General features: G+C 49.7%; 1 protein-coding gene across 1 annotated transcript in view; it reads left to right on the top strand.

Annotated features, from left to right (window-relative positions):
• The window catches only part of SMYD5 (SMYD family member 5), a 32726-nt gene extending 11503 nt beyond the window's left edge, over nucleotides 1-21223 (top strand). Inside the window, exons 8-13 of the mRNA XM_073662668.1 lie at nucleotides 7442-7512; nucleotides 9052-9158; nucleotides 9239-9295; nucleotides 9373-9467; nucleotides 20500-20570; nucleotides 20810-21223. Of these exons, the coding sequence (XP_073518769.1) occupies nucleotides 7442-7512; nucleotides 9052-9158; nucleotides 9239-9295; nucleotides 9373-9467; nucleotides 20500-20570; nucleotides 20810-20933 (525 nt within the window). The 3' untranslated portion in view covers nucleotides 20934-21223. The remainder of the gene's footprint in view (nucleotides 1-7441; nucleotides 7513-9051; nucleotides 9159-9238; nucleotides 9296-9372; nucleotides 9468-20499; nucleotides 20571-20809) is intronic.
• The last annotated feature ends 679 nt before the right edge of the window (nucleotides 21224-21902 follow it).

The following is a 21902-nucleotide window of genomic DNA, read 5'->3' as shown; positions in this document are numbered from 1 at the left end:
CCCAGGCGTTGTAGGGAGGTCATACAGGCACGTGGAGGCCACACACAATACTCAGCCTCATCAGGAGCATGCCCAGGCGTTGTAGGGAGGTCATACAGGCACGTGGAGGCCACACACAATACTCAGCCTCATCAGGAGCATGCCCAGGCGTTGTAGGGAGGTCATACAGGCACGTGGAGGCCACACACAATACTCAGCCTCATCAGGAGCATGCCCAGGCGTTGTAGGGAGGTCATACAGGCACGTGGAGGCCACACACAATACTCGGCCTCATCAGGAGCATGCCCAGGCGTTGTAGGGAGGTCATACAGGCACGTGGAGGCCACACACAATACTCAGCCTCATCAGGAGCATGCCCAGGCGTTGTAGGGAGGTCATACAGGCACGTGGAGGCCACACACAATACTCAGCCTCATGAGGAGCATGCCCAGGCGTTGTAGGGAGGTCATACAGGCACGTGGAGGCCACACACAATACTGAGCCTCATCAGGAGCATGCCCAGGCGTTGTAGGGAGGTCATACAGGCACGTGGAGGCCACACACAATACTCAGCCTCATCAGGAGCATGCCCAGGCGTTGTAGGGAGGTCATACAGGCACATGGAGGCCACACACAATACTCAGCCTCATCAGGAGCATGCCCAGGCATTGTAGGGAGGTCATACAGGCACGTGGAGGCCACACACAATACTCAGCCTCATGAGGAGCATGCCCAGGCGTTGTAGGGAGGTCATACAGGCACGTGGAGGCCACACACAATACTGAGCCTCATCAGGAGCATGCCTAGGCGTTGTAGGGAGGTCATACAGGCACGTGGCGGCCACACACAATACTCAGCCTCATGAGGAGCATGTCCAGGCGTTGTAGGGAGGTCATACAGGCACGTGGAGGCCACACACAATACTCAGCCTCATCAGGTGCATGCCCAGGCGTTGTAGGGAGGTCATACAGGCACGTGGAGGCCACACACAATACTCAGCCTCATCAGGAGCATGCCCAGGCGTTGTAGGGAGGTCATACAGGCACGTGGAGGCCACACACAATACTCAGCCTCATCAGGAGCATGCCCAGGCGTTGTAGGGAGGTCATACAGGCACGTGGAGGCCACACACAATACTCAGCCTCATCAGGAGCATGCCCAGGCGTTGTAGGGAGGTCATACAGGCACGTGGAGGCCACACACAATACTCAGCCTCATGAGGAGCATGTCCAGGCGTTGTAGGGAGGTCATACAGGCACGTGGAGGCCACACACAATACTCAGCCTCATCAGGAGCATGCCCAGGCGTTGTAGGGAGGTCATACAGGCACGTGGAGGCCACACACAATACTCAGCCTCATCAGGAGCATGCCCAGGCGTTGTAGGGAGGTCATACAGGCACGTGGAGGCCACACACAATACTCAGCCTCATCAGGAGCATGCCCAGGCGTTGTAGGGAGGTCATACAGGCACGTGGAGGCCACACACAATACTCAGCCTCATCAGGAGCATGCCCAGGCGTTGTAGGGAGGTCATACAGGCACGTGGAGGCCACACACAATACTCAGCCTCATCAGGAGCATGCCCAGGCGTTGTAGGGAGGTCATACAGGCACGTGGAGGCCACACACAATACTGAGCCTCATCAGGAGCATGCCCAGGCGTTGTAGGGAGGTCATACAGGCACGTGGAGGCCACACACAATACTCAGCCTCATGAGGAGCATGCCCAGGCGTTGTAGGGAGGTCATACAGGCACGTGGAGGCCACACACAATACTGAGCCTCATCAGGAGCATGCCCAGGCGTTGTAGGGAGGTCATACAGGCACGTGGCGGCCACACACAATACTCAGCCTCATGAGGAGCATGTCCAGGCGTTGTAGGGAGGTCATACAGGCACGTGGAGGCCACACACAATACTCAGCCTCATCAGGAGCATGCCCAGGCGTTGTAGGGAGGTCATACAGGCACGTGGAGGCCACACACAATACTCAGCCTCATCAGGAGCATGCCCAGGCGTTGTAGGGAGGTCATACAGGCACGTGGAGGCCACACACAATACTCAGCCTCATCAGGAGCATGCCCAGGCGTTGTAGGGAGGTCATACAGGCACGTGGAGGCCACACACAATACTCAGCCTCATCAGGAGCATGCCCTGGTGTTGTAGGGTGGTCATACAGGCACGTGGAGGCCACACACAATACTCAGCCTCATCAGGAGCATGCCCAGGCGTTGTAGGGAGGTCATACAGGCACGTGGAGGCCACACACAATACTGAGCCTCATCAGTAGCATGCCCAGGCGTTGTAGGGAGGTCATACAGGCACGTGGAGGCCACACACAATACTCAGCCTCATCAGGAGCATGCCCAGGCATTGTAGGGAGGTCATACAGGCACGTGGAGGCCACACACAATACTCAGCCTCATCAGGAGCATGCCCAGGCGTTGTAGGGAGGTCATACAGGCACGTGGAGGCCACACACAATACTGAGCCTCATCAGGAGCATGCCCGGGCGTTGTAGGGAGGTCATACAGGCACGTGGAGGCCACACACAATACTCAGCCTCATCAGGAGCATGCCCAGGTGTTGTAGGGAGGTCATACAGGCACGTGGAGGCCACACACAATACTGAGCCTCATCAGGAGCATGTCCAGGCGTTGTAGGGAGGTCATACAGGCACGTGGAGGCCACACACAATACTCAGCCTCATTGTGACTTGTTTTAAGAACATTACATCACAGTTGGATCAGCCTGTAGTGTGTTTTTCCACTGTCATTTTGGGGGTGACTCCAAATCCAGGCCTCCATTGGTTAATAAATGTGATTTCCATTGATGATTTTTGGGTGATTTTGTTGTCAGCACATTCAGCTTCTACAGAACAAAGTATTCAATGAGGAGATTTCACTCATTCAGATCTAGGAGGGGGGATTTCACTGTTCGCTTTATTTTTTTGAGCAGTGTATATATACTAAGAAGTAGAAGACATCGCTGTCGTATGTGCTGCTGGTGCCCCTATGTACGTTTCACCCTTGCTTCATCGGGGCGTCCCCATCTTATCAGGCTACTTCTTAATATACAGTAGTGTGAAAGTGTTTGCCTCTTTCCTGATTTCTTATTCTTTTGCATGTTTGTCACTTAAATGTTTCAGATCACAAAACAAATGTAAATATTAGACAAAGATAAGACAAGGAAACACAAAGTGCCGTTTTTTTAAATGAAGGTCTTTATTAAGGGAAAACGAAATCCAAACCTACAGGGTCCTGTGTGAAAAAGTTTTTTCCCCCTCACCTTAAAACATAAATTAACTGTGGTTTATCACATCTTTGGGTAGCTGAGTACACTTTCCCTAGCCACACACAGGCCTGGTTACAGCCACACCTGTTCTCAATGAAGAAATCACTTAAATAAGACCTGCCTGATAAAGGAAAGTGGATCAAAAGATCCTCAAAAGCTAGACATCATGCTGCGATCCAAAGAAATTCAGGAACAAATGAGAAACAAAGTAATTGAGATATATCAGTCTCTAAAAGGTTATGAAGCCATTTCTAAAGCTTTGGGACTCCAGCGAACTACAGTGAGAGCCATTATCTACAAATGGCGGAAACATGGAACAGTGGGTGAACCTTCCCAGGAGTGGCCGGCCAACCAAAATTACCCCAAGAGCGCAAAAGACCCCACAACAACATTCAAACAACTGCAGGCCTCACTTGCCTCAGTTAAGGTCAGTGTTCATGACTCCACCATAAAAAAGAGACTGGGCAAAAATGGCAGCATGACGGAGTTCCAAGACGAAAACCACTGCTGAGGGAAATTAACTTAAGGGCTCGTCTCAGTTTTGCCAGAAAACATCTTGATGATCGCCAAGACTTTTGAGAGAATACTCTATGGACAGACCAGACAAAAGTTGAACTTTTTGTAAGGTGTATGTCCCATTATATCTGGCGTAGAAGTAACAGCATTTCAGAAAAGGAACATCATACCAACAGTAAAATATGGTGGTGATGGTCTGGGGCTGTTTTTCTGCTTCAGGACCTGGAAGACTTGCTGTGGTAAATGGAACCATGAATTCTGCAGTCTACCAAAAAATCCTGAAGGAGAATGTCCGGCCATCTGTTCGTGACCTCAAGCTGAAGCGCACTTAGGTTATGCAGCAGGAATATGATCCAAAACACACCAGCAAGTCCACCTCTGAATGGCTGCAGAAATACAAGATGAAGACTTTGGAGTGGCCTAGTCAAAGTCCTGACCTTAATCCGATGGAGATGCTGTGGCCAGACCTTTAAAAAGGCGGTTCATGCTTGGAAACCTGAATTACAGCAATTCTGCAAAGATGAGCGGCCAAAGTTCCTCCAGAGCGTTGTAAAGACTCATCGCCAGTTATCGCAAACGCTTGATTAGGTAAGGGCCCGACCAGATATTAGGTTTAGGGGCAATCACTATCACACAGGACCCTGTAGGTTTGGATTATTTTTCCTTTAATAAAGACCTTAATTTAAAAACTGCATTTTCTGGTTACTTGTCTTATCTGTGTCTAATATTTACATTTGTTTTGTGATCTGAAACATTTAAGTAAGAAACATGTATATGAATAAGAAATCAGGAAGGGGGCAAACACTTTCACACCACTGTTTATGTATGTGTTTATGTATGTGTTTATATATATATATATATATATATATATATATATACACACACTAGATGGTGGCCCGATTCTAACTCATCGGGTATTCTAGAATATGTATGCGGCCAACCGGGCGCGACTAATCAGCGAAGCTGTGTTTAAATTAATCCCCCCGGGGCCCCTAATGAATTTTGGAGGACCGGGGACCGAGGCCGCCGGTCGGGGAACTTCTGCTGCGAGCAGCCGGGAGATGACCGGCTAGCACAGGGTGAGCGTGGGAGCGTGTGAGGGTGAGCGTGGGAGCGTGTGAGGGTGAGCATGTGAGGGTGAGCATGTGAGCGTCCAAGGGTGAGCATCCAAGGGTGAGCGTCAGAGTCCGAGCGTGAGCATGAGAGAGTGAGCGTCAGAGCCTGAACATCCGAGCGTGAGGGTCCGAGCGTGAGCATGAGAGAGTGAGCGTCAGAGCCTGAACATCCGAGCGTGAGCGTCAGAGCCTGAACATCCGAGCGTGAGCGTCAGTGCGTGAGCCTGAGCTTCCGAGCCTGAGCTTCCGAGCCTGAGCGTCCGAGCCTGAGCGTCCGAGCCTGAGCGTCCGAGCGTGAGCGTCCGAGCGTGAGCGTCCGAGCGTGAGGGTGAACATGAGAGCGTGAGCGTCCAAGCGTGAGCGTCTGAGCCTGAGGGTCCGAGCGTCAGTGTCCGTGTCAGAGCGTCCGTGTCAGAGCGTGAGCGCGAGCGTCTGAGCCTGAGGGTCCGAGCGTCAGCGTCAGAGCGTCCACGTCAGAGCGCGAGCGTCCGAGCCTGAGCGTCCGAGCGAGAGTGTCAGCGTCAGAGCGTGTGAGCGTCAGAACATGAGCGTGTGAGCGTCAGAGGGTGAGCGTGTGAGGGTGAGCCGCTAATGACCGCCATATTTTTCTAAAATCCGCGTGAGCGTCCGAGCGTGAGCGTCCGAGCGTGAGCGTCCGAGCCTGAGCGTCCGAGCCTGAGCGTGAGCGTCCGAGCCTGAGCGTCCGAGCCTGAGCGTCCGAGCCTGAGCGTCCGAGCCTGAGCGTCAGAGCCTGAGCGTGAGCGTCAGAGCCTGAGCGTGAGCGTCAGAGCCTGAGCGTGAGCGTGAGCGTGTGAGTGTCAGCGTCAGAGCGTGAGTGTGAGAGCGTAAGCGTCCGAGCGTCAGAACATGAGCGTCTGAGGGTGAGCGTGTGAGGGTGAGCCGCTAACGGCCGCCATATTTTTCTAAAATCTGCGTGAGCGTCCGAGCGTGAGCTTCAGAGTGTGTCAGCGTCAGAGCGTGAGTGTCAGCGTCAGAGCGTGAGCTTGTGAGCGTCTGAGGGTGAGCATGTGAGGGTGAGCCGCTAACGGCCGCCATATTTTTCTGAAATCCCACGTCGCTGATTGGCCGCGGCCGGACCAATCAGCAACGTGGGATTTCCTGGACAGACAGACAGACGGGATAAGACAATTATATATATTAGATGTCTCCTCCATTGCGTTAATCTGTTTATTCAATGTAAAAACAAATTTGTTTTAAGCATTATGTTGTGAGAGAGTATAGGGGGGGCTTATAGGGGGTGTAGGCTCCTATTGTTCTTTCGGTGGGGTCCATCGTCAGGGGACTCTAGTTACTATTGTTCTGGTGATTTTTGCTCTCATGTCGGCAGTCGTTTCTTATTTATTGTGCTCGGTGAATGCTGTAAAAAAAATGTAGAATCTCCTTCCAGCTTTTATTTCTGTTAATTTTGCCTGAAAAAAAAGTGATAAAATCTGATGTCTGGCACTCTGTGTTGCCGTCTGGCGCCCGGTGTTGCCGTCTGGCGCTCGGTGAATGCCGTCTGGCGCTCGGTGAATGCCGTCTGGCGCTCGGTGTTGCCGTCTGGCGCTCGGTGAATGCCGTCTGGCGCTCGGTGAATGCCGTCTGGCGCTCGGTGAATGCCGTCTGGCGCTCGGTGAATGCCGTCTGGCGCTCGGTGTTGCCGTCTGGCGCTCGGTGTTGCCGTCTGGCGCTCGGTGTTGCCGTCTGGCGCTCGGTGTTGCCGTCTGGCGCCCGGTGTTGCCGTCTGGCGCCCGGTGTTGCCGTCTGGCGCCCGGTGTTGCCGTCTGGCGCCCGGTGTTGCCGTCTGGCGCTCGGTGAATGCCGTCTGGCGCTCGGTGAATGCCGTCTGGCGCTCGGTGTTGCCGTCTGGCGCTCGGTGTTGCCGTCTGGCGCTCGGTGTTGCCGTCTGGCGCCCGGTGTTGCCGTCTGGCGCCCGGTGTTGCCGTCTGGCGCCCGGTGTTTGCCGTCTGGCGCCCGGTGTTTGCCGTCTGGCGCTCGGTGTTGCCGTCTGGCGCTCGGTGTTGCCGTCTGGCGCTCGGTGTTGCCGTCTGGCGCTCGGTGAATGCCGTCTGGCGCTCGGTGAATGCCGTCTGGCGCTCGGTGAATGCCGTCTGGCGCTCGGTGAATGCCGTCTGGCGCTCGGTGAATGCCGTCTGGCGCTCGGTGAATGCCGTCTGGCGCTCGTTTAGAAAAAACCCAAGGCGTCATAGGGTTCAGAAAAATGAAAACCTGACAGCAGGACGACCGTAAAAATAGATTTTCTTTTGCAAAAGTAATTTTTTTTATTATCTGTATAAAAATCAGGAATCCTATAATCGTATCGACACAAATTTGAATTAAAAAGTAATGAAGTCCCGTGTACCGAATCCTGGTGACCGGTACGAGTGTCCTGACCACGCGCCTGGTTCCGGCTGTCAGGATACGGGGACAAAAAAAATAATAATTTTTTGCACATAAATAGTAAATCTACACGGGGTGTTGGTGCGATTGTAACCAAACAAGGGTTAACTCCTTACACGCTGCTGTTTGTCTCCGCAGTGGTTCACCCCTGAGGGCTTCCGATCACTATTTGCTCTTGTTGGAACCAATGGGCAGGGGATTGGCACCAGGTGAGTGGTGAGAGCCTGGGAGCGGGCAGGGGAGATGGGCGCCGGGGGCAGTGGTGAGAGCCTGGAAGCGGGCAGGGGAGATTGGCGCCGGGGGCAGTGGTGAGAGCCTGGGAGCGGGCAGGGGAGATGGGCGCCGGGGGCAGTGGTGAGAGCCTGGGAGCGGGCAGGGGAGATGGGCGCCGGAGGCAGTGGTGAGAGCCTGGAAGCGGGCAGGGGAGATGGGCGCCGGGGGCAGTGGTGAGAGCCTGGGAGCGGGCAGGGGAGATGGGCGCCGGGGGCAGTGGTGAGAGCCTGGAAGCGGGCAGGGGAGATGGGCGCCGGGGGCAGTGGTGAGAGCCTGGGAGCGGGCAGGGGAGATGGGCGCCGGAGGCAGTGGTGAGAGCCTGGGAGCGGGCAGGGGAGATGGGCGCCGGGGGCAGTGGTGAGAGCCTGGGAGCGGGCAGGGGAGATGGGCGCCGGGGGCAGTGGTGAGAGCCTGGGAGCGGGCAGGGGAGATGGGCTCCGGGGGCAGTGGTGAGAGCCTGGAAGCGGGCAAGGGACATGGGCACTGCGGGCAGTGGTTAGAGCCTGGAAGCGAGCACGGGATTGGTACCAGGTGAGTGGTGAGAGCCTGGGAGCGGAAGGGAAGATGGGCTCCGGGTGCAGTGGTGAGAGCCTGGGAGTGGGCAGGGAACATGGGCTCTGGGGGCAGTGGTGAGAGCTTGGGAGTGGGCAGGGGAGATGGGCGCCGGGGGCAGTGGTGAGAGCTTGGGAGTGGGCAGGGGAGATGGGCGCCGGGGGCAGTGGTGAGAGCTTGGGAGTGGGCAGGGGAGATGGGCGCCGGGGGCAGTGGTGCGAGCGCGGGATTGGTACCAGGTGAGTGGTGAGAGCCTGGGAGCGGGAGGGAAGATGGGCTCCGGGTGCAGTGGTGAGAGCCTGGGAGTGGGCAGGGAACATGGGCTCTGGGGGCAGTGGTGAGAGCTTGGGAGTGGGCAGGGGAGATGGGCGCCGGGGGCAGTGGTGAGAGCTTGGGAGTGGACAGGGGAGATGGGCGCCGGGGGCAGTGGTGAGAGCTTGGGAGTGGGCAGGGAAGATGGGCGCCGGGGGCAGTGGTGAGAGCTTGGGAGTGGGCAGGGGAGATGGGCTCTGGGGGCAGTGGTGAGAGCTTGGGAGTGGGCAGGGGAGATGGGCGCCGGGGGCAGTGGTGAGAGCTTGGGAGTGGGCAGGGAAGATGGGCGCCGGGGGCAGTGGTGAGAGCTTGGGAGTGGGCAGGGAAGATGGGCGCCGGGGGCAGTGGTGAGAGCTTGGAAGTGGGCAGGGAAGATGGGCGCCGGGGGCAGTGGTGAGAGCTTGGGAGTGGGCAGGGAACATGGGCGCCGGGGGCAGTGGTGAGAGCTTGGGAGTGGGCAGGGGAGATGGGCGCCGGGGGCAGTGGTGAGAACCTGGGAGTGGGCAGGGAATATGGGCGCCAGGAGGGCGGGATGGTGAGAGCTGGTGATTATAGGCTCCCCGGGTTTGCCGTGGCAGCCATCGGGTGGTAGCTCCGTCTTTCTGTTGCAGCTCGCTCAGTCAGTGGGTTCATGCGTGTGACGCCCTGGAGCTGCCGGCGGATGAAAGGGAGCGGCTGGACGCCCTGATAGACCAGCTGTACAAGGACATAGAGAAAGGTGCGGAGCGGGGGATGGGGCACTGTAATGGCCGCCTGTATATAACAGAGGGTCCCATCTGTCACCTCTTTCCTCTGCAGAGACCGGGGAGTTCCTGAACTGTGAGGGCTCCGGCCTGTACCTGCTGCAGAGCTGCTGTGAGTCCCCCCCCTAACACTACTACACCCCGGTGATTACACACCGGACCCCCGATAACCAGTAATATCCCTGACAGGTAATCACAGCTGTGTCCCCAATGCTGAGGCTTCATTCCCCGACAACAACTATCTGCTCCACCTGATGGCGCTGGAGGACATCGAGCCAGGGGAGGTGAGGAGACCGGACCACCTACATATATTGATCCTTACTGACGCGGTACTGACTCCAGAGCTGCGCTCACTATTCTGCTGGAGCAGTCACTGTGTACATACATTACATTACTGATCCTGAGTTACATCCTGTATTATACTCCAGAGCTGCACTCACTATTCTGCTGGTGCAGTCACTGTGTACATACATTACATTACTGATCCTGAGTTACCTCCTGTATTATACTCCAGAGCTGCACTCACTATTCTGCTGGTGCAGTCACTGTGTACATACATTACATTACTGATCCTGAGTTACATCCTGTATTATACTCCAGAGCTGCACTCACTATTCTGCTGGTGCAGTCACTGTGTACATACATTACATTACTGATCCTGAGTTACCTCCTGTATTATACTCCAGAGCTGCACTCACTATTCTGCTGGTGCAGTCACTGTGTTCATACATTACATTACTGATCCTGAGTTACATCCTGTATTATACTCCAGAGCTGCACTCACTATTCTGCTGGTGCAGTCACTGTGTACATACATTACATTACTGATCCTGAGTTTCCTCCTGTATTATACTCCAGAGCTGCACTCACTATTCTGTTGGTGCAGTCACTGTGTACATATATTACATCACTGATCCTGAGTTACATCCTGTATTATACTCCAGAGCTGCACTCACTATTCTGCTGGTGTAGTCACTGTGTACATATATTACATCACTGATCCTGAGTTACATCCTGTATTATACTCCAGAGCTGCACTCACTATTCTGCTGGTGCAGTCACTGTGTACATACATTACATCACTGATCCTGAGTTACATCCTCTATTATACTCCAGAGCTGCACTCACTATTCTGCTGGTGCAGTCACTGTGTACATACATTACATTACTGATCCTGAGTTACCTCCTGTATTATACCCCAGAGCTGCGCTCCCTATTCTACTGGTGCAGTCACTGTGTACATACATTACATCACTGATCATGAGTTACCTCCTGTATTATACTCCAGAGCTGCACTCACTATTCTGCTTGTGCAGTCACTGTGTACATATATTACATCACTGATCCTGAGTTACATCCTGTATTATACTCCAGAGCTGCACTCACTATTCTGCTGGTGTAGTCACTGTGTACATATATTACATCACTGATCCTGAGTTACATCCTGTATTATACTCCAGAGCTGCACTCACTATTCTGCTGGTGCAGTCACTGTGTACATACTTTACATCACTGATCCTGAGTTACATCCTCTATTATACTCCAGAGCTGCACTCACTATTCTACTGGTGCAGTCACTGTGTACATACATTACATTACTGATCCTGAGTTACCTCCTGTATTATACTCCAGAGCTGCACTCACTATTCTGCTGGTGCAGTCACTGTGTACATACATTACATTACTGATCCTGAGTTACATCCTGTATTATACTCCAGAGCTGCACTCACTATTCTGCTGGTGCAGTCACTGTGTACATAAATTACATCACTGATCCTGAGTTACATCCTCTATTATACTCCAGAGCTGCACTCACTATTCTGCTGGTGCAGTCACTGTGTACATACATTACATTACTGATCCTGAGTTACATGCTGTATTATACCCCAGAGCTGCACTCACTATTCTGCTGGTGCAGTCACTGTGTACATATATTACATCACTGATCCTTAGTTACATCCTGTATTATACTCCAGAGCTGCACTCACTATTCTGCTGGTGCAGTCACTGTGTACATACATTACATTACTGATCCTGAGTTACCTCCTGTATTATACCCTAGAGCTGCACTCACTATTCTGCTGGTGCAGTCACTGTGTACATACATTACATTACTGATCCTGAGTTACATCCTGTATTATACCCCAGAGCTGCACTCACTATTCTCCTGGTGCAGTCACTGTGTACATACATTACATTACTGATCCTGAGTTTCCTCCTGTATTATACTCCAGAGCTGCACTCACTATTCTGCTGGTGCAGTCACTGTGTACATACATTACATTACTGATCCTGAGTTACCTCCTGTATTATACTCCAGAGCTGCACTCACTATTCTGCTGGTGCAGTCACTGTGTACATACATTACATCACTGATCCTGAGTTACATCCTGTATTATACCCCAGAGCTGCACTCACTATTCTCCTGGTGCAGTCACTGTGTACATACATTACATTACTGTTCCTGAGTTACCTCCTGTATTATACTCCAGAGCTGCACTCACTATTCTGCTGGTGCAGTCACTGTGTTCATACATTACATTACTGATCCTGAGTTACATCCTGTATTATACTCCAGAGCTGCACTCACTATTCTGCTGGTGCAGTCACTGTGTACATACACTACATTACTGATCCTGAGTTACATCCTGTCTTATACCCCAGAGCTGCACTCACTATTCTGCTGGTGCAGTCACTGTGTACATACATTACATCACTGATCCGGAGTTACATCCTGTATTATACTCCAGAGCTGCACTCACTATTCTACTAGTGCCGTCACTGTGTACATACATTACATTACTGATCCTGAGTTACATCCTGTATTATACTCCAGAGCTGCACTCACTATTCTGCTGGTGCAGTCACTGGGAATATACATTACATTACTGATCCTGAGTTACATCCTGTATTATACTCCAGAGCTGCACTCACTATTCTGCTGGTGCAGTCACTGTGTACATACATTACATCACTGATCATGAGTTACCTCCTGTATTATACTCCAGAGCTGCACTCACTATTCTGCTGGTGCAGTCACTGTGTACATACATTACATTACTGATCCTGAGTTACTTCCTGTATTATACTCCAGAGCTGCACTCACTATTCTGCTGGTGCAGTCACTGTGTACATACATTACATTACTGATCCTGAGTTACCTCCTGTATTATACTCCAGAGCTGCACTCACTATTCTGCTGGTGCAGTCACTGTGTACATACATTACATTACTGATCCTGAGTTACCTCCTGTATTATACTCCAGAGCTGCACTCACTATTCTGCTGGTGGAGTCACTGTGTACATACATTACATTACTGATCCTGAGTTACATCCTGTATTATACTCCAGAGCTGCACTCACTATTCTGCTGGTGCAGTCACTGGGAATATACATTACATTACTGATCCTGAGTTACATCCTGTATTATACTCCAGAGCTGCACTCACTATTCTGCTGGTGCAGTCACTGGGAATATACATTACATTACTGATCCTGAGTTACATCCTGTATTATACTCCAGAGCTGCACTCACTATTCTGCTGGTGCAGTCACTGGGAATATACATTACATTACTGATCCTGAGTTACATCCTGTATTATACTCCAGAGCTGCACTCACTATTCTGCTGGTGCAGTCACTGGGAATATACATTACATTACTGATCCTGAGTTACATCCTGTATTATACTCCAGAGCTGCACTCACTATTCTGCTGGTGCAGTCACTGTGTACATACATTACATTACTGATCCGGAGTTACCTCCTGTATTATACTCCAGAGCTGCACTCACTATTCTGCTGGTGCAGTCACAGTGTACATACATTACTGATCCTGAGTTACCTCCTGTATTATACTCCAGAGCTGCACTCACTATTCTGCTGGTGCAGTCACTGTGTACATACATTACATTACTGATCCTGAGTTACATCCTGTATTATACTCCAGAGCTGCACTCACTATTCTGCTGGTGCAGTCACTGTGTACATACATTACATTACTGATCCTGAGTTACATCCTGTATTATACTCCAGAGCTGCACTCACTATTCTGCTGGTGCAGTCACTGTGTTCATACATTACATTACTGATCCTGAGTTACATCCTGTATTATACTCCAGAGCTGCACTCACTATTCTGCTGGTGCAGTCACTGTGTACATACATTACATCACTGATCCTGAGTTACATCCTGTATTATACTCCAGAGCTGCACTCACTATTCTACTAGTGCCGTCACTGTGTACATACATTACATTACTGATCCTGAGTTACATCCTGTATTATACTCCAGAGCTGCACTCACTATTCTGCTGGTGCAGTCACTGGGAATATACATTACATTACTGATCCTGAGTTACATCCTGTATTATACTCCAGAGCTGCACTCACTATTCTGCTGGTGCAGTCACTGTGTACATACATTACATCACTGATCATGAGTTACCTCCTGTATTATACTCCAGAGCTGCACTCACTATTCTGCTGGTGCAGTCACTGTGTACATACATTACATTACTGATCCTGAGTTACTTCCTGTATTATACTCCAGAGCTGCACTCACTATTCTGCTGGTGCAGTCACTGTGTACATACATTACATTACTGATCCTGAGTTACCTCCTGTATTATACTCCAGAGCTGCACTCACTATTCTGCTGGTGCAGTCACTGTGTACATACATTACATTACTGATCCTGAGTTACCTCCTGTATTATACTCCAGAGCTGCACTCACTATTCTGCTGGTGGAGTCACTGTGTACATACATTACATTACTGATCCTGAGTTACATCCTGTATTATACTCCAGAGCTGCACTCACTATTCTGCTGGTGCAGTCACTGGGAATATACATTACATTACTGATCCTGAGTTACATCCTGTATTATACTCCAGAGCTGCACTCAATATTCTGCTGGTGGAGTCACTGTGTACATACATTACATTACTGATCCTGAGTTACATCCTGTATTATACTCCAGAGCTGCACTCACTATTCTGCTGGTGCAGTCACTGGGAATATACATTACATTACTGATCCTGAGTTACATCCTGTATTATACTCCAGAGCTGCACTCACTATTCTGCTGGTGCAGTCACTGTGTACATACATTACATTACTAATCCGGAGTTACATCCTGTATTATACTCCAGAGCTGCACTCACTATTCTGCTGGTGCAGTCACTGTGTACATACAGTACATTACTGATCCTGAGTTACATCCTGTATTATACTCCAGAGCTGCACTCACTATTCTGCTGGTGCAGTCACTGGGAATATACATTACATTACTGATCCTGAGTTACATCCTGTATTATACTCCAGAGCTGCACTCACTATTCTGCTGGTGCAGTCACTGTGTACATACATTACATTACTGATCCGGAGTTACCTCCTGTATTATACTCCAGAGCTGCACTCACTATTCTGCTGGTGCAGTCACTGTGTACATACATTACATCACTGATCCTGAGTTACATCCTGTATTATACTCCAGAGCTGCACTCACTATTCTACTAGTGCCGTCACTGTGTACATACATTACATTACTGATCCTGAGTTACATCCTGTATTATACTCCAGAGCTGCACTGACTATTCTGCTGGTGCAGTCACTGTGTACATACATTACATCACTGATCATGAGTTACCTCCTGTATTATACCCCAGAGCTGCACTCACTATTCTGCTGGTGCAGTCACTGTGTACATGCATTACATTACTGATCCTGAGTTACGTCCTGTATTATACTCCAGAGCTGCACTCGCTATTCTGCTGGTGCAGTCACTGTGTACATACATTACATTACTGATCCTGAGTTACCTCCTGTATTATACTCCAGAGCTGCACTCGCTATTCTGCTGGAGCAGTCACTGTGTACATACATTACATTACTGATCCTGAGTTACCTCCTGTATTATACTCCAGAGCTGCACTCGCTATTCTGCTGGTGCAGTCACTGTGTACATACATTACATTACTGATCCTGAGTTACCTCCTGTATTATACTCCAGAGCTGCACTCACTATTCTGCTGGTGCAGTCACTGTGTACATACATTACATTACTGATCCTGAGTTACATCCTGTATTATACTCCAGAGCTGCACTCACTATTCTGCTGGTGCAGTCACTGTGTACATAGATTACATTACTGATCCTGAGTTACATCCTGTATTATACTCCAGAGCTGCACTCACTATTCTGCTGGTGGAGTCACTGTGTACATACATTACATTACTGATCCTGAGTTACATCCTGTATTATACTCCAGAGCTGCACTCACTATTCTGCTGGTGCAGTCACTGGGAATATACATTACATTACTGATCCTGAGTTACCTCCTGTATTATACTCCAGAGCTGCACTCACTATTCTGCTGGTGCAGTCACTGTGTACATACATTACATTACTGATCCTGAGTTACATCCTGTATTATACTCCAGAGCTGCACTCACTATTCTGCTGGTGCAGTCACTGTGTACATAGATTACATTACTGATCCTGAGTTACATCCTGTATTATACTCCAGAGCTGCACTCACTATTCTGCTGGTGGAGTCACTGTGTACATACATTACATTACTGATCCTGAGTTACATCCTGTATTATACTCCAGAGCTGCACTCACTATTCTGCTGGTGCAGTCACTGGGAATATACATTACATTACTGATCCTGAGTTACATCCTGTATTATACTCCAGAGCTGCACTCACTATTCTGCTGGTGCAGTCACTGTGTACATACATTACATTACTGATCCGGAGTTACATCCTGTATTATACTCCAGAGCTGCACTCACTATTCTGCTGGTGCAGTCACTGGGAATATACATTACATTACTGATCCTGAGTTACATCCTGTATTATACTCCAGAGCTGCACTCACTATTCTGCTGGTGCAGTCACTGGGAATATACATTACATTACTGATCCTGAGTTACATCCTGTATTATACTCCAGAGCTGCACTCACTATTCTGCTGGTGCAGTCACTGTGTACATACATTACATTACTGATCCGGAGTTACCTCCTGTATTATACTCCAGAGCTGCACTCACTATTCTGCTGGTGCAGTCACAGTGTACATACATTACTGATCCTGAGTTACCTCCTGTATTATACTCCAGAGCTGCACTCACTATTCTGCTGGTGCAGTCACTGTGTACATACATTACATTACTGATCCTGAGTTACATCCTGTATTATACTCCAGAGCTGCACTCACTATTCTGCTGGTGGAGTCACTGTGTACATACATTACATTACTGATCCTGAGTTACATCCTGTATTATTCTCCAGAGCTGCACTCACTATTCTGCTGGTGCAGTCACTGTGTACATACATTACATTAATGATCCTGAGTTACATCCTGTATTATACTCCAGAGCTGCACTCACTATTCTGCTGGTGCAGTCACTGTGTACATACAGTGCCTACAAGTAGTATTCAACCCCCTGCAGATTTAGCTGGTTGACACATGCGGAATTAACTTGGCATTGTGACATTTGTACTGTAGATCAGCCTGGAAGTGGGAAATGCTCTGCAGCAAATTTTGTTTTTGCTTTTTTTTTTTTTTTTTTTTTTTTTTTAAAACGTTAAAAGTTAATTCAGAGTCATTTATTATTCAACCCCTCAAACCACAAGAATTCTGTTTGGTCCCCCTAAAGTATTAAGAAGTAGTTCAGGCACCAAGAATAATGAGCTTCACATGTGTGGATTAAAGATCTCTTTTGCCAGCCTTTTCTGACTATTTAAGACCCTCCCCAAACTTGTGAACAGCACTCAGACATGGTCAACATGGGAAAGACAAAGGAGCATTCCAAGGCCATCAGAGACAAGATCGTGGAGGGTCAAAAGGCTGGCAAGGGGTACAAAACCCTTTCCAAGGAGTTGGGCCTACCTGTCTCCACTGTTGGGAGCATCATCCGTAAGTGGAAGGCTTATGGAACTACTGTTAGCCTTCCACGCCCAGGACAGCCTTTGAAAGTGTCCTCCCGTGCCGAGGCCAGGCTTGTCCGAAGAGTCAAGGCTAACCCAAGGACAACAAGGAAGGAGCTCCGGGAAGATCTCATGGCAGTGGGGACATTGGTTTCAGTCAATACCATAAGTAACGTACTCCACCGCAATGGTCTCCGTTCCAGACGAGCCCGTAAGGTACCTTTACTTTCAAAGCGTCATGTCAAGGCTCGTCTACAGTTTGCTCATGATCACTTGGAAGACTCTGAGACAGACTGGTTCAAGGTTCTATGGTCTGATGAGACCAAGATCGAGATCTTTGGTGCCAACCACACACTTGACGTTTGGAGACTGGATGGCACTGCATACGACCCCAAGAATACCATCCCTACAGTCAAGCATGGTGGTGGCAGCATCATGCTGTGGGGCTGTTTCTCTGCCAAGGGGCCTGGCCATCTGGTCCGCATCCATGGGAAGATGGATAGCACGGCCAACCTGGAGATTTTGGCCAAGAACCTCCGCTCCTCCATCAAGGATCTTAAGATGGGTCGTAATTTCATCTTCCAACAAGACAACAACCCAAATCACACAGCCAAGAAAACCAAGGCCTGGTTCAAGAGGGAAAAAGTCAAGGTGTTGGAGTGGCCTAGTCAGTGTCCTGACCTTAACCCAATTGAAAACTTGTGGAAGGAGCTCAAGAATAAAGTCCACATGAGACACCCAAAGAACCTAGATAACTTGGAGAAGATCTGCATGGAGGAGTGGGCCAAGATAACTCCACAGACCTGTGCCGGCCTGATCAGGTCTTATAAAAGACGATTATTAGCTGCAATTGCAAACAAGGGTTATTCCACAAAATATTAAACATAGGGGTTGAATAATAATTGACCCGCACTTTTATGTTTAAAATGTAATAAAATTCAACTGAGCAACATAACTTTTTGGTTTGTAAGATTTATGCTTCTGTTCATAAAACCTACTCTCGTTTGCAGTTTGAAGGCTCTAACTTATTTGCATCTTATCAAACCAGCTAAATCTGCAGGGGGTTGAATACTACTTGTAGGCACTGTATGTACACAGTGACTGCACCAGCAGAATAGTGAGTGCAGCTCTGGAGTATAATACAGGAGGTAACTCAGGATCAGTAATGTATGTACACTGTGACTGCACCAGCAGAATAGTGAGTGCAGCTCTGGAGTATAATACAGGAGGTAACTCAGGATCAGTAATGTAATGTATGTACACAGCGACTGCACCAGCAGAATAGTGAGTGCAGCTCTGGAGTATAATACAGGATGTAACTCAGGATCAGTAATGTAATGTATGTACACAGTGACTGCACCATCAAAATAGTGAGTGCAGCTCTGGAGTATAATACAGGAGGTAACTCAGGATCAGTAATGTAATGTATGTACACAGCGACTGCACCAGCAGAATAGTGAGTGCAGCTCTGGAGTATAATACAGGATGTAACTCAGGATCAGTAATGTAATGTATGTACACAGTGACTGCACCATCAGAATAGTGAGTGCAGCTCTGGAGTATAATACAGGGTGTAACTCAGGATCAGTAATGTAATGTATGTACACAGTGACTGCACCAGCAGAATAGTGAGTGCAGCTCTGGAGTGTAATACCGGATGTAACTCAGGATCAGTAATGTAATGTATGTACACAGTTACTGCACCAGCAGAATAGTGAGTGCAGCTCTGGAGTATAATACAGGATGTAACTCAGGATCAGTAATGTAATGTATGTACACAGTGACTGCACCAGCAGAATAGTGAGTGCAGCTCTGGAGTATAATACAGGAGGTAACTCAGGATCAGTAATGTAATGTATGTACACAGTGACTGCACCAGCAGAATAGTGAGTGCAGCTCTGGAGTATAATACAGGATGTAACTCAGGATCATTAATGTAATGTATGTACACAGTGACTGCACCAGCAGATTAGTGAGTGCAGCTCTGGAGTATAATACAGGATGTAACTCAGGATCAGTAATGTAATGTATGTACACAGTGACTGCACCAGCAGAATAGTGAGTGCAGCTCTGGAGTATAATACAGGATGTAACTCAGGATCAGTAATGTAATGTATGTACATAGTGACTGCACCAGCAGAATAGTGAGTGCAGCTCTGGGGTATAATACAGGATGTAACTCAGGATCAGTAATGTAATGTATGTACACAGTGACTGCACCAGCAGAATAGTGAGTGCAGCTCTGGGGTATAATACAGGAGGTAACTCAGGATCAGTAATGTAATGTATGTACACAGCAGAATAGTGAGTGCAGCTCTGGAGTATAATACAGGAGGTAACTCAGGATCAGTAATGTAATGTATGTACACAGTGACTGCACCAGCAGAATAGTGAGTGCAGCTCTGGGGTATAATACAGGATGTAACTCAGGATCAGTAATGTAATGTATGTACACAGTGACTACACCAGCAGAATAGTGAGTGCAGCTCTGGGGTATAATACAGGATGTAACTCAGGATCAGTAATGTATGTACACAGTGACTGCACCAGCAGAATAGTGAGTGCAGCTCTGGAGTATAATACAGGATGTAACTCAGGATCAGTAATGTAATGTATGTACACAGTGACTGCACCAGCAGAATAGTGAGTGCAGCTCTGTAGTATAATACAGGATGTAACTCAGGATCAGTAATGTAATGTATGTACACAGTGACTGCACCAGCAGAATAGTGAGTGCAGCTCTGGGGTATAATACAGGATGTAACTCAGGATCAGTAATGTAATGTATGTACACAGTGACTGCACCCGCAGAATAGTGAGTGCAGCTCTGGGGTATAATACAGGAGGTAACTCAGGATCAGTAATGTAATGTATGTACACAGTGACTGCACCAGCAGAATAGTGAGTGCAGCTCTGGAGTATAATACAGGAGGTAACTCAGGATCAGTAATGTAATGTATGTACACAGTGACTGCACCAGCAGAATAGTGAGTGCAGCTCTGGAGTATAATACAGGAGGTAACTCAGGATCAGTAATGTAATGTATGTACACAGTGAATGCACCAGCAGAATAGTGAGTGCAGCTCTGGGGTATAATACAGGAGGTAACTCAGGATCAGTAATGTAATGTATGTACACAGTGACTGCACCAGCAGAATAGTGAGTGCAGCTCTGGGGTATAATACAGGAGGTAACTCAGGATCAGTAATGTAATGTATGTACACAGTGACTGCACCAGCAGAATAGTGAGTGCAGCTCTGGAGTATAATACAGGAGGTAACTCAGGATCAGTAATGTAATGTATGTACACAGCAGAATAGTGAGCGCAGCTCTGGAGCATCTTGTGACTCTTCTGCGGGTTTCTTCTCCCGTCTCTCAGGAGATCTGTATCAGTTATCTGGATTGCTGTCAGAGGGAGCGGAGCCGTCACACCCGGCACAAGATCCTCAGGTAGGAGAACGTCGCTGACCCCCATCAGATACTGGAGACCCTCGGCCTGGACTCAGTCATGGCTTCTCCTCAGATAACCTATATCCTATCCACTGTCTGTACTTGGTCTGTTCTATAGTGAAGAAACTACAACTCCCATCATGGTGGTAATCCCCCAGTGAGGGCATGCTGGGCATTGTAGTGCGGTGCGGGGGATTTACACCTTTTGTCCTGAGTTTTCATGGCTCCTCTGCTTCCAGGGAGAACTATCTCTTCGTCTGCTCCTGCCCGAAGTGCCTGTCGCAGTGTGAGGAGCCAGACGTGACCTCGGAGGAGGAGGAAGAGGAGGACGCGGAGCTGGAGGATGAGATGACGGACGTGTGATGGCAGCCGCCGGCCTCGGACCCCCGCCGGGCCCGGACCCCACACTCCAGCACTTGAATTGACTTTGCCTGTTGCCGCCTTTCACATCTGACCACTTTTATACATAAACTCTTCTCTTCCCCCGTACAGACCCTGGTGGGACAGCCCGGACCCCCACGGACAAGGGGGCGGGCACTGCATGTACCCCTCCCCGGAGACACCTGGAAACTCATTCATACTGGTCCTTGTGATCAGCGTTTTATAGGATTGGCCGATAAATAGTAAATTATTTATATACAGCTCTCCGGCAATGGCGGCCTGTGTGCGTCTTCATTCTGTGCCCCCCAATACCGACCGCACCAGGGGCGGGGGGATTACAGGGGCCTGCGGTGATCTGTATGGAGCCGGTCACCCCATATGTGTATTTATTACTGTAGGAGCGCCCCCCGGTGGTGGCTGGATACAGGGAGCGCCCCCCGGTGGTGGCTGGATACAGGGAGCGCCCCCCAGTGGTGGCTGGATACAGAGAGCGCCCCCCAGTGGTGGCTGGATACAGGGAGCGCCCCCCGGTGGTGGCTGTATACAGGGAGCGCCCCCCAGTGGTGGCTGGATACACGTCTGTGGGCGCTGAGCTTCCTCTAGTGGTGCCTGGATACAAGTTTGTTGGCGCTGAGCTCCCCCTAGTGGCGCCTGGATGCACGTCTGAGGGCGCTGAGCTCCCCCTAGTGGCGCCTGGATACAAGTCTGTGGGCGCTGAGCTCCCCCTAGTGGCGCCTGGATGCACGTCTGTGGGCGCTGAGCTCCCCCTAATGGCGCCTGGATGCACGTCTGTGGGCGCTGAGCTCCCTCTAGTGGTGCCTGGATACAAGTTTGTGGGCGCTGAGCTCCCTCTAGTGGTGCCTGGATACAAGTCTGTGGGCGCTGAGCTCCCTCTAGTGGTGCCTGGATACAAGTTTGTTGGCGCTGAGCTCCCCCTAGTGGCGCCTGGAT

Source organism: Phyllobates terribilis, unplaced genomic scaffold (genome assembly GCF_046119375.1).
Source record: "Phyllobates terribilis strain yellow unplaced genomic scaffold, ASM4611937v1 Scaffold_82__1_contigs__length_6685932, whole genome shotgun sequence".
Taxonomy (NCBI): Eukaryota; Metazoa; Chordata; class Amphibia; order Anura; family Dendrobatidae; genus Phyllobates; species Phyllobates terribilis.
Note: the sequence above shows the minus strand (reverse complement) of the source record. Positions and strands in the feature narration are given on the sequence as shown.